Below are 13,750 nucleotides of genomic sequence, written 5' to 3'. Positions count from 1 at the left end.
TTCAAAAAATTGGTTCTGGCTAAAATATGAGTCCTCTGTCCATAATATTGCTTTATCCCGTGAAAAAGTCATTATGGCTGAATCAGGACAGAAATATGCAAAGATACTAGTACTGTTTACAAGCAGAAAAAGTCCAAAACAGTTCTAAACAAATATATCAGTGGATTTTGATGTGAGAGGACAACAGAGACTCATGGACTAATATTTAAACTAGTTTAAAGTTAAAACACCTCAATGACGGATTTGTTTCTTACAAACATGCAGCTTTTCGCTTCACAAGACTTTAACTGATGGACTGGAGTGGTGTGGATTACGTGTGGACTATTGTGATGTTTTTATCAGCGCTGATGGCACTCTTTCACTGCAGAGGATCCATTGGTGAGCAAGGGATGTCATGCTAAATTTCTCCAAATCTGTTCTGATGAAGAACCAAACTCATCTACATCTTGGATGCCCTGAGGGCAAGTGAATTAAAAAACGTGAAAATTAGAAATCATGGGTTAAAAAAAATGGAAGTATATAATTACTAAAACTTAAACTACAATTAAAATAAACAACTGAACATATAAAAAATAAAAGCTAATTAAATATTAATAAATAATACTAATACAACACTGGTGTGATTGGGCAAAAATGAGTTAATTGCATGAATTTGTATATTAACAAATGCAACTAATGAGCATGGGACAAGAAGACTGGAACATCTCTGCCATGGCAGTGTGCCGTCCTTTATTCCCCAGACTGGACACCATCATGTCCATGAAAGCTGGCCCAAAGGCCTCATCTTCATCCAAACTGTTACACTGAAAGCTACGAAACTCCATAATCAGGCTGCGTGAATTACCGTGAAATTTCATTTGACATTCTGTCAGCTCAATTGTTTTTATGGAGTTGATTAGGGTGACCATACGTGCCATTTCCTGGCCAGGATTTCTATATTGCCTAAAATATCTAGGTTTTGGCTTTGTTTTGCGTGTGCAGACCGATCGGTGTATGACATTAAAATACCTCGAGAGCATTTTGAAAGCATAAGGAACCGTCTGTATGGTATTTTGGTGTCATACACTGATCGGTCTGCACACGCAAACAAAGCCAAAACCTAGATATTTTAGGCAATATAGAAATCCTGGCCAGGGCGCGTCCTGGGAAAATGGCATGTATGGTCACCCTAGAGTTGATGGCACATGTAAACGTTGCATAAGGAAACAGGGCTTTGTAAATGAATTGTAAGAACTGTGAATGTGGAGGCCATCAGCATGAAAATGAGAGTTGTTATTCTCTCTGTTACTTTTTGCTGTGTGCCTCCAAGGAGAAGCATGTTCACTCCTTTTTGAGGATACAGGAAGGTGATAAGACAACAGACAGCAATAGAACAGGAAAAGAGTAAAAACAACATCATCTGCGTGTGATATCCTCTGTGTTGATGGTGAAGCTCATCTGTTGATCAGCAAGGGAGAAGTGTAATCGTATTTCACTGGTCCGTTTTTAACATCTCATTTATTGTTCCCAAGATCCAGGATCATAAAAACAAACCCTACCAATGTTATCTACATTGCACTAGCAAATTATTTTGGTGTATTAAATAATTTCAATTAGCGCATTAACTGAATATGTGCTGAAAATTCAATTCAAATAAAATCGGCTACAATTAGTGGTGCCAAAAAAGAATCACTACAGTTGTAAATAAAGATTATTGGAAAACGTTTTACAAAAAAATATAATTTTAGTCTTTCTACTTCAAGTTTTGCATTTGATTCACTGTTACTTGCTGTGTTTCTTTGCAATAATTGTGAAATTTAGCCATTTCTGAGTGAAAATTGTTTCTACACATTTTTTGTAGATGCACAAACTTACTAAAAACAGTTCAAAAACAACTTTCACATTTAATGAAAAATCTCAATACAGTTTACAAGAAACATTCAGCCAAAATGTAAGAACCGCAAAAACTTAGCAATTTTCCAATTAAGCATTGCAGATAAAAGAGAAGTGCACAACATTATGGCCTGTTTGTACATATTTTTTACATCATAAATGCATCTGTCAAACACACCAGATTCTTCACAGACCATGACGTCTTTCAGATTGAAGGCATACTTTCTTACACAATAAACTCGGAAACCCTCACTCAATATTTAATTCAGACAACCCACAAATCCTTTCTGCCAGCTCCAATTAAAGCTCCATCTTTTCTTCTCCCTTTGACCATCTGATAATGATGCTGAATGCCCCAGCCCGTGGCATCTGTGTCACTTTAAATGAATGCAACCTCGCACGTGGTGTCCTGGGGACCTCTCGCTCTTCAGGCCTGGCTGTAAGAGATCTGATCTCCTCTCCAATCCATTGTGAAGTCTCTGGACTGCAGTTCCCAGAATCTGTTCGCAACAATAACGCAGAGCACAGCTCACACTGAAATGTCACTTTCATACGCCCTCACACTCACTGTTGTGTCAGTTCATTTGACCTAAATCTGCATCCAACTGTCTACTGGATTAATTATCTGTTTTTCAGTTGAATGGAAAGAGCACAGACCGCAGGATTCATTGCAGTGTACAATTCCCAAACCCCCCTGACAATGTGAGGCAGAGCAACACAGAAGCAAAAATAATCAGAAACACCTTCTATTAAAATAACTGATCAGTGGATCAGTAGAAATAAAAGAGTTTGTGGAGTAATATCAGCGAGTCGTGGTTTGGTTTATCACTGGACACATCTTTTTGTGGGCGAACTAAATATTTATGCCACATATTTGTCATTTCATTCATAAGACTATACTGAATCTCCTCAGACAATAATGAATTACATTCACGTGCTAGAATATACATATCTTATATAATCTTGTATCTCAGTTCACATTTTCTCATACTGTGGCTTTTCTTCAAGGTATATAAGAAGGGGAAAAAATCCAAGGGGTAGTATAATGACAAAATTACATTATGAAATGCTGTAGATGCAAGAACAGTTCAATATCAGTGCAAGAATGTTTGCTTTTTCTTACAATCACCATTTTTCGTTTAAATGCACGACTGACTTTTCAGTTTCAACATGTATCTGAAGTAAGACATACTCTCCTGAAATGAGTCCCTGGCTAATGTGGACACCTCCAGCTATAATGTCCTCTTTAGAAAACCTCACATTTGAGTTTGGCATAGAGGTGACCCACTTCTTGCATTCATTCAAGACATGCCCTTGGTGAGGTGGCTGAGTTTTCATGTGTTGATAGCATGGTGCTGTGTCTCCATGAACGTCTAAGAAAAGTGCTGTGGGCCTCAAGTAGCATTTACATAACACTATTATATAATCTGACCCTAATGCAATGAAAGAGTTTAAAAAGAGCAATGTATATATAATCAGCATCTGCAAAAATGGAATTGTAGTTTTTAATGCCACCAATACTATCCCACAGAGGTTTGGTGTGCTATTTTGGTGGTTTATAGCAAAATTGGCTATGAAACGAGATTTTGCATTGTATACTGACAAAACAGTGTCAAAAGAACAGTGCCTCAGAGAAGCTGAATCCTCATCGTGTCTCCTGCATGTCAATCTCATGCTTCAGAAAGCTTTGTCCTCTTCAGCTTAAAGCTTTTGAAGTTGTTAGCTGAGGGGCAGTGAAGTAAAAGCATGATTCACATAGCGCCGCTTCTGGATGTCTCACACCACGGTGGTCTCAGTCTGTAGGAAAGACTGGGCTCTGGAGTTCCGATGGGCCATGTTTTCTGTGCCGTTCCTGGATATGGACGAACTGTGCAGACGGTAGTCGCGACCAATGTAACGCTTTAAACGCAAACTCCGCCACTTCCTCTTGAGTTCACTCTGGACCTGCAAAGCAGCCAAATATAGCATCTGTTAGCATGGTCTTTAGCATTAGCATAGCCACACACAGGGTGGCAAAGTCAACATGAAATCAAGATTTCATTGAACCAATTTATGCTCAAAATATGTTTCTAGTTTTATTGTAATTGATTCAGGGCATTATTATTGCAAACATAACAAATGTTTGTAATCTTTCATCAGAATTTAATTAAACTTGCTCTGCCTCTTGTTTTCATGCCTTTCCCATCAACCACTTTTCATACAGAGGCAACTTTTGCAAGACCCAAACAATTCATCCTACATGTTTATCTCTCATAAAGAAGTAAAATGGGTTGTGAATGTTTCATGTTGATTTGAACTAGCATTTGAACTGAACTTGATTTGAACTGAGGCAGCATTTTAAGGCATCATATGCACAGAAATGAAGAGTGCTGTAACTTTATCATACTGCCTTTTAAAATACCTTGTTTTGACCAAATTCAAAGGAAGCACTGTATGTACCATTAATAAAGATGCCAATGCCAGAATGCATTGAGACAAGCTCAGTTAAAAAACAAATCAATGATGAATTGAACTGAAAACAAAAAGTTGATTATAAATAAAAATGTCATCTGATACTCAAAAGCACTGTCAAAAGTTCAGTGTAATGAAAATTTTTATATAACCCAATGTGTGGTTGTATTTTTGTAATTTTTTTGTACTATTTGTGTTGCTGCTTACGTAAAGTTTTTCAAATTGCTCACTTATGAGATTCAATAACAGTTAGGATACAGTCTTAGAAGTCAGCTGCCTATGCAGGCAGTAAGCAGTTCAGGTTTTGGAATAGAGCTAAAGTGAGATGCATCAAAGGTCAATAAAATTGCAGACTAACCTCACTATTCAAAAAACAGTACAAAATTGCAACCACCAAGCCCTGTGAATGGAACACAAAGAGTTAATATGGTACAACACTGATAAAGCATCATATATCGTTCCAAAGTTTGGGGTCGGTAAGATTTTTTAATGTTATTCTTAAAAAAAAAAACAGTAATATTGTGAAATATTATTATAATTTAAAATAAATTAAAATCACATTATAGTATTATAATTTAAATTGACTGTTTCTCTCAACTGTTTCTATTTTAATATATATTAAAATGTAATTTATTCCTGTGTTGGCAAAGTTGAATTTTCAGCCATTACTCCAGTCTTCAGTGTAATATTTTTGTAGAAAGCGTGATACCTTAATTTTTTTTTTTTTTTTGTAAAGTTTTTTCTTTGATAAGTAGAAAATTCAAAAGAACAGTATTTATTTGGAATAGATTTTTTTGTAACAATGTATGTATTTAATGTCACTTCTGATGAATTTAATGCATCAAAAAAAAAATCTCCAAACTATGGAACGGTATAGTGAATGCTTAAGTAGATATATATAATCACTAGTGACACATTTAGGCATATTCCTCACCTGAAAAGATCCCAGACCAAGGTCAAAGAATATTTTATAGTTTTCCATCTCTCCATTTTCATCTATGATGTAAACGAAAACAACATAGTTGATGCCAAAGAGAGGGATCAAGAGAAGTGTGGATTTGGCCAACCTCCTAAAAACAGAAAAAGGAGTAACAGGATTTCCAACGTGCCACTCTCAGCAGAACAAAAACTCATGGCATAAATATTTCACCCCCATTTCAATGCATACACATTTAGCAGTGCACAATAGATAGTGGAAGACCTGGATAAAATGGAAAGCAGCCATCCATTTCCAACCATTTTTCTGAAATTCATGCTAGAATGCAACTCTTGGTAGATTTAAAAGGGAGATCTCAGCTATGACCGTAATAGCATGTAAGAGGTTCAACCATGGTGGCCGATGCCCTGTTTGCAGAATAGAATATTAGTTGGCATCCATTTGCGATACCTGTACTGGGACTGATCGTTTCCTCCGACATCAGGACACCTCAGTTTCTGAACCAGGATTCGAATGATGCTGATGAACAGAATAAAGCTTAACTGTAGAACACAGAAAGGAACAGAAAAATATTTTTTATCATTCCTCTTTTATACAATGACATTATCCAGACTAAACATTACCACTCTTCACTGGATCTGACACAAGAACTTCTCAAAACATTCTGTAAGACTTGAACCAAATTACAGGACTATTGCACACACTGTAACACAATGTCTTAAAGGAACAGTTCAACAAAAAATGAAAATTGTCACTATTTATTTAAAAAAGAAGCCACCTGTTTCTGTTCCTCATAATTAATCCCACCATAAAAACTTAAACCAAAACAAACAGAACATCTTGGTCAAAGGTTCATCTACCAGTGGCATTCTGGGTAGCAGAGAAATGTAGTTACACAGTAGCATGGTGTGCAGAGTTCTGTGAGAGTTATTTAAACACACCAGAACTGAGCACGTTTGCCAGAAATTGTATGATGTTTTATTTTTACGATTGCATTCCTAGGCTCTGGAGGGCTGAAGAACAGAAACATTTTGACCTGGATGCATTCGGGCAAAGCTTTCAAACACAGCCATCATGCTGTCCAAAGACACTTACAGGTGAGGGTTTACAAAATGGAAATGGCACAGCGGACACAAGAGAGAGTCCTGGCACGTGTGCTGAGAGAGGCGCTTGTGACAGAGTGTTTGCTCGCGCTTCCTAACATGCTTGCACTCACGTCCCATCCAGGACATGGAAACTGTTCGTGAGACTCAGCACATCCCCGCGTCTGCTAAGCTGGCAGAATCCCTCCCTGCCTGACATAATGCATACAGTATGGGGCTGGTCTCAGTGTTTAGAAGTGCTGGTGTGAGGTTATACTCACAATAACAGATGCCATGATTGGCCAGTTAATCACCCGCCAGGGAATCGGAGCATCATTTCTCTCCCAGCATCTGTTATGAGGAGGAGATATCAAAGAGTTACAAGTGCTTTCATAACAGCGGTAGCAAATGAGAATGCATTTCATCTTCTTTTGCCTCATTTTTATTTCTCAGTTTTAAATATCCGCTATTAAGAGTCTCATGTGAGTTCTGTCACTGTCTGATTATGCTGTGCTCAACTGCTCACCCTGTGTCCTCAAGGTAAATCCTACACACAATCCATGGAATCACAAACACGGTGGGGAATCCTGTAGGAAGGACAGGAATGATCATATATCAAGAGACTTAGTGGTCACATTCATTTATGTACAATCAATGTAAATATAGGCAACAGACAAACAGTCAGACAGACAGACAGACAGTCAGAGAGACAGACAGACAGACAGATAGATAGATAGATAGATAGCTGATAGACAGACAGACAGACAGCTAGACAGCTAGATAGATCGATAGATAGATGGAAAGAGACAGATAGATAGATAGATAGATAGATAGATAGATAGATAGATAGATAGATAGATAGATAGATAGATAGATAGATAGATAGACAGACAAAGTTAGATGGATAGACAGACAAACATATAGACAGACAGATGGACAGCTATATAAAGATAGACAGACAGATAATGTGATGTTAGGACACAGCATCTTTGCTCAGACACCTGCTGAGAAATTGTTACTTTTATTGTCTACAATAGTTTCCTGGTGGGATATGGGTCACTATCTCTAAACAGAGGTAAAGCCGGAGAGGAAATGCTGGTAAACAGAACATGATTAAAGAGGCCATGTTAGTCGTCACTGTCATGATGAAAGAGAAGCTTAATGAGGTGTTGATATGATGAGTCTAGCAAGCCACACCCAAGCCTCTCCTCTAGAAATGAATGAAGATCCTGCTCTCCTTTCTCTCGCCTGGAAACTCCAGGGACACAACAATCTACAAAGACATACTAATACATTATGTAAGACAAACAGACTGAACAAGACCGATGGCACGTCATCTTGCTCCCGACGCTGTTTTTCATCTGAGTAGTGAGCGACATCTATTCAGAAGTGTTTGAATGAATTAAGGAAAAGACATTCAGTGCTACACCGTGAAGAGGTGTGTGTTCTCAAATTATTTTCTATGCACGCATGTGTTTGTGTCAGATAAGATGAAAGCTAAAGCATCACATGCAGTGGGAAGTAGAAAATCTCTAGGCTTTAGACTCAAATAATCCTTTATTTACTCAAATACCTGCTTATATGTGAAAACACTGACATGAATAGCTTTAAAAGACTGAAAAGTTGGTTTTGGAAAATGGAAACAGCTTAAAAAGGTCAGTGTTTCTAATGAAGACTTACCCCAGCCAATGAGGAGATAGATAATGAAGTGTCTGTTCTCAGAGAAGATGACCATCAGTAGAGTATGGAGGTACAGCCCTTCCACCAGCAACCAGTAGAAGTTTGCCATGATGAAGTAGTTGAAGATGATCAGGCTGGCCTTGCAACCAATCTAAACACAAGCATAGAGAACTTCAATGTGCACTACTTATCTCTGAAACGCCAAAGACTGTGACAAACAAACATGAGTACAAATTTGGGGGTTTAGGGTCTGTAGTGACAGAAATAACCACCTTTTAAAACTGATGAAGTGTATAATGTGTTTAGTTGACTATGCATGTTTTAAGAAACTGGCTTAGCTCAGTTCAGACCCTTAAAGGTGAAGTGTGTAATTTTTTGGATGTTAGAATACTGTCTCATATCCCAGTTTAATGTGCAGACAGCTGAAAGTAAACCATTTGAAGGTGGACTTCCTGAAAAGTATTAGCTCTTTCAAACATTGCTATGTTTGTTTGAAGCATCTGGTAGGACAACTTCTGGTTTAACCAATGCTGTGAGGAATGGGAATGGGATTATCTGTTTGATCAAACAATGGAAGACTAAATTACATAGTGTTGCGAAACAATTACTATTTTTATTTGTTTTTAAGTCACTAATTGTGCAGAAATTATACAATAACATGTTTTAAAAGTTTGGAGTAGTAATAATTTTTAATGTTTGTGAAAGATGCCTCTTATGTTAACTCAGACATTTATTGGATCAGAAATACAGTTCAACATTACTGTGAAATATTATTGCATTAATCGAGTTTACATCTCATAATTAAAAATTTATTTCTCGCAATTCTGTTTTTGTCACGGAATAAAAAATAAAAAAGGTAATTGCGAGTTCATTTCTTACAATTCTGACTTCTCATATAAACAATTGCTTCATATTTTTGTGGAAACCTTGATATGTTATTTTGGTTTCTTTGACAAATAGAAAGTTCAGAAGAACAGCATTTATTTGATATAAAAATCTTTTGCAACATTATAAATGTCTTTACTGTCCCTTTTGATTCATTTAATCCACCCCTTTCTGAATAAAAGTATTAAAGGGGTCATATGATGCTTTTTTAAAGATCATTATTTTGTGTATTTGGTGTAACAGAATATGCTGACATGCTTTAATGTTCAAAAAACACATAATTTTTCAAATACTGTACACTATTGTAGGTCCTCTATGCCCCGCCTCTCTCAAACACTTCATTTTCTACAAAGTCCCTCCTTCCGACAAGTGCAGTCTGCTCTGATTGGCCAGCTGACCCAGTGCATTGTGATTGGCCGAACACCGCAAGCACTCGTCGGAAATGTAACGCCCCTTACCATAATCGCGAGCTTCATCTTACAAAATAAATGTAAAGACAGTAAATAATGTCATTAGTTTTAACATCAGTTCAAGCCCGAAAAAAGAGAAAGGAAAACTTGAAATCGCATCATATGACCCCTTTAATTTCTTAAAAAAATTAATAATGTACATTTCAACATTAATTTATATGAATTTACTTGTGGATCTTCAGAATGGATGGATTGACTAACCAGTGATGGCTGCTTTGTACATTCTACATTCTCGTGGGAAAATAGAATGGCATCTTTGACCAGCACAGCGATGGCCCTCAGTATGAACGAGAAGAACAGGTTCAGATGGATGTAGTTCCTGGTGCAGTGGAGTTTTCTGTTGGAGCGAGACAGAGCTGTAAATAAACATGGCCTCTTTCTATTTTAATTGTGCTTATGGTTAGTTTGTGAGAAAAATGCAGTGTCTTGAGCACTGTTCCATTCATCACATCTCCAGAAAACTTCCTAAATTATTAATTTCATTCCAGATAGATAAACACTATTGGGTTAAAACCAAGCACCAAGCATAATGTTTAAATAAACATGGCCTCTTTCTATTTTAATTGTGCTTATGGTTAGTTTGTGAGAAAAATGCAGTGTCTTGAGCACTGTTCCATTCATCACATCTCCAGAAAACTTCCTAAATTATTAATTTCATTCCAGATAGATAAACAATGTCCTCAATGTCAAAAAGTTTAAAATATAGTTGTTCAGAAACGTGCCAAATTCAACTCCTCAACGATTACAATATAAGGCAAGCTCATCCATCCATACAAAGTGTAGTGTAATATAAAACAGACACACTACTGGAACTATTTAAGGCTCCGTTTCAGACCTGAACAGACAGAGGATTGTGCTGCCGGTGATGAGCGCGATGAGAGAGAGGCTGTGTCCGAGCGTGTAAAGGGTCTTCATCACCGTGTAGAAAACAAGCTGGACAGAGAGAGAAATACATTTTGAGGAACGCTTTGTATTTACAATATTTTATTTTTAGTGGGTTAAGACACCCCACATAAAATTCAGCTATTCCCTCTACGAGATCTACACCATTAAGCATTTCTCTATTGCTCCACTAACAAAAAATAAATAAATAATGCACAACTAATGCTTCTTTTCTTTTCTTTATGCAATTTTCAATGAGTAAATAAAAATAAAAAGTAAATAAAGTAAATTTAAAAAATAAGTTGTATGATTTGGCAAAACTGGTATTTGGTAAAACTCTGTCTAATTCACTATGGCAAAAATCACTCAATAACATGTCTAAATTTGACTAGTCCAATCGTGTTGCACATTCCTCAGAACATTTAAATTCTGTTATCACCAGCCCACGCATATGATTCATAAAAATCATACCTTTTTTTCTAGTGGAACAAAATGTCAAAGCTGACATTTCCATACAACAGAAATGCATGGTTAAAACTGACATTTCAGCTGCAATTTTATTTGGTTTATTTAAAAACAAAAGTATACTATATACTTAGGTCTCATTTCATTTACATAAAAATTATAAAATTAAATAGGGTATATGAAATAATTTCAAGTTAATCTAAATCTATATCCCAGACTATCCCAATTTACATATACTGTATACAAAATAAGTAGTAAAAAAGTAAGTAGTTAAAAAAAATCCCCCTTTGGTCATGTTTTATCAGGTACCAGAGTAAAACCATGCTTTTTTTGAACAACTACAATGGCTATAGCAAAGACAACCGCCATGGTATTCTTTGAATAACCTCAAAGTGCCACAGACACTGCTGGTACAACTACAGCACTTTTTCCAAAATAGACATTCAACAAAAAAAGACACACACCCAACCACAAAACCATGCATAGTCTACATAATGCTTATATCCCTAACATCTTTCATTCAGTCAAAGAAATACATAATATACTGGGTTTGTTTAATCACAGATTTAGCCCACAACTTGTTTGAAATCCTTTTCTCTTTATCACCTTTACAAATCAGTGGTTTTAAAGATATATATTTTCCAATTAAAACAATACATCAATGCAATAAAGTTTTTGTGTACAATCACTACTTTGAAAAAAATGTCAGTAGCACTTTTCCTATATTAAACTAACACACAGCACATATAAAACATCTTTTAAAAATCCATTTACATTTACACCACTCAGCACTACAAGCAATGCATCTATCCTCTGTGCCATGTTTTAAATCTGATGAAATAATGTAGACAAGCTAAATGTGAATTCTCTCACAGATCAAGGATGACAGGGTAACTAATAAGCATGGAAATGGCTTGTTGGCCAGGCGGCTGTTTGATGGTGGAAGAGCATGACTCAATCCCCTATAAACAGCATTCTTTCAGTCTGACTTACAACCTGGCACACTGGAGCCACAGACCCACTCAACAACATCATCACCAGGAACATTCCTCCTGCGCTTCTTTAAACATAAAGCTCACTAAATTTAGCGTGAGATGGATATTTTACAACTTTTGGTTTATCTGTTCGTTTAGAGTGTTTTTGTCCGGGTGTGTGCATGTCAATGTGTCTTTGATTTTCGATTTTGTTTCATTATGACATGATACATGATACGTGATTGTATGACACTAAATGACAAAAATTATGTATAGTGTATATTTTATGATTTTTTAAATATATATTAATTTATTATGAATATATAAATGCCTAAACATTAATACATTTATTTTTGTAGTGTAAAGTATTAGGTACTGTATGCCAGTCACAGTATACTCTACTGATCACAAGCTTGAGGTCAAAATATTACTAAAATATACTACTAATATTAGTGAAAAAAATACAAAAATGTTAGTCATTTAAAAAAAAAAGTTAATTATTTTTGTTCAGCAAAGACACATTAAACTGACTAAAAGAGACTGTTAAAGAAATTTATAAGGTTACAAAAGATTTTTGATATCATTCTGTAATAGAAATGACATTACTGTAATAAAATGGCTTACTCTGTTGTCTTACTAGGGCTAATTTCATTAGTTAGCATTTTATGTAAAACAAATACACATGAAATTCACACTTTTTTAAAAGACTACTGAAAAAAATATTGACAAATTACTGACAAAAAAAATAAGAAGACAAAGAAGAAGAAAAAATACTTTATTTTTCTTGATTTTCGTCAGATATATGTCTCATATTTCATTTCATGCTCTGCACTGACACTGTTGTCTTTTTGATAAACAAGTAAACTGATTTTTGAAAAAAACTTCATAAAGGGCAAAACATTTGTTTATGGTCACAATTAGGGAAAGTCATAATTTATATAAAGGACTTCCCCAATAAATATCGAAATAGTTAATACTTAAATTTATTGACATTTTTGGGAACAAGGATAAAAGCCTAAAATCTACAAATAAAAGGAATTTGAAAAGTAGGGAAAAAAGGAAGGCTAATGTATAAAAACAAAAACAAACAAAAAGATTGAACATTCATGTGACAAAAAGAAACTAGTTTAAATCTGACAAACAATCAAAAACATACCCGAAGTTGGGAAAAAAAACAAATCAATACAGAAGTAAAACTGGAGATTGACATTTTTTTTGTCTAGTCTCTCTACTCAGTGCTACACTGTAAAAAATTACCGTGAATTTAACGGTAAAAGACTAAAAATGCTACAGTAAAAACCTGTTAAATGGTTAACGGTAAATTCCACTACTATATACGGTGAAAAACGTCTCCAGTTACTTATGTAACCATGGTTCCCTGAGTAGGGAACGAGACACTGCGTCCTCTAGGGGTCGCTATGGGGAATGCCTCGTCGTAACCCGTGTCTGAAGCATACATTGAAAAAACACCAACTCGTTGGCCGGCGACAGCCATGACGTCACTACCGGTGCGACTATAGTAAAAATAGGCGCCGGGAGCACACATCATTCACTTCTTCGTCTAAAGCTTGCATCCGCAGCATGGCAAGAAACCTAGAGGATGCGGTGTCTTGTTCCCTACTCAGGGGACCATGGTTACATAAGTAACCTGAGACGTTCCCTTTCATGGGAACTTTGAACTGCGTCCTCTAGGGGTCGCTATGGGGAACGGTATACCCACGCCACCATGCTGAGGGGAGTGCATGCCAGAACCATGGTGAGCACTAAGTACCAACTCTACCATATTGCTATGGGAGTTGCCCCTGGGACGTTAGACGGCTGTCAGTGACGTTATTCCCTATGGCCAAAGGCCTAGGCTACATACCCCAAAATACTTACCTGTTAGGGCCAGACTCCTGGGCTCGGGGTAGAGCTCAAGGCTTGGAATCAGGAATAGATTCCTTTAAGGGAATACGACCAAGAGCCTAGAATCATACTAGTCTTGGCCTGTCACACAGGGGCTACCGCACGTTTCTCTTTGTATGTGCTGAAGGAACTGTCTCAACAGACCCC

The 13,750-nt window shown here is 36.5% G+C and overlaps 1 protein-coding gene across 1 annotated transcript in view; it reads right to left on the bottom strand.

The window, feature by feature from the left end:
• Positions 1–1,996: 1,996 nt before the first annotated feature.
• vipr2 (vasoactive intestinal peptide receptor 2) overlaps positions 1,997–13,750 on the bottom strand; it is a 34,713-nt gene continuing 22,959 nt past the window's right edge. The window contains exons 5-13 of the mRNA XM_016278937.1: positions 10,213–10,310; positions 9,579–9,714; positions 8,023–8,173; positions 6,869–6,929; positions 6,624–6,693; positions 5,711–5,802; positions 5,258–5,393; positions 4,682–4,723; positions 1,997–3,816 (exon numbers count right to left, since the gene is read on the bottom strand). Coding sequence (XP_016134423.1) covers positions 3,649–3,816; positions 4,682–4,723; positions 5,258–5,393; positions 5,711–5,802; positions 6,624–6,693; positions 6,869–6,929; positions 8,023–8,173; positions 9,579–9,714; positions 10,213–10,310 — 954 coding nt within the window. The 3' untranslated portion in view covers positions 1,997–3,648. The remainder of the gene's footprint in view (positions 3,817–4,681; positions 4,724–5,257; positions 5,394–5,710; positions 5,803–6,623; positions 6,694–6,868; positions 6,930–8,022; positions 8,174–9,578; positions 9,715–10,212; positions 10,311–13,750) is intronic.

Source organism: Sinocyclocheilus grahami, unplaced genomic scaffold (genome assembly GCF_001515645.1).
Source record: "Sinocyclocheilus grahami isolate Dianchi unplaced genomic scaffold, SAMN03320097.WGS_v1.1 scaffold126.1, whole genome shotgun sequence".
Lineage (NCBI taxonomy): Eukaryota > Metazoa > Chordata > Actinopteri > Cypriniformes > Cyprinidae > Sinocyclocheilus > Sinocyclocheilus grahami.
The sequence above is the reverse complement of the archived record's forward strand: the minus strand, read 5'-3'. Positions and strand labels throughout refer to the sequence as shown.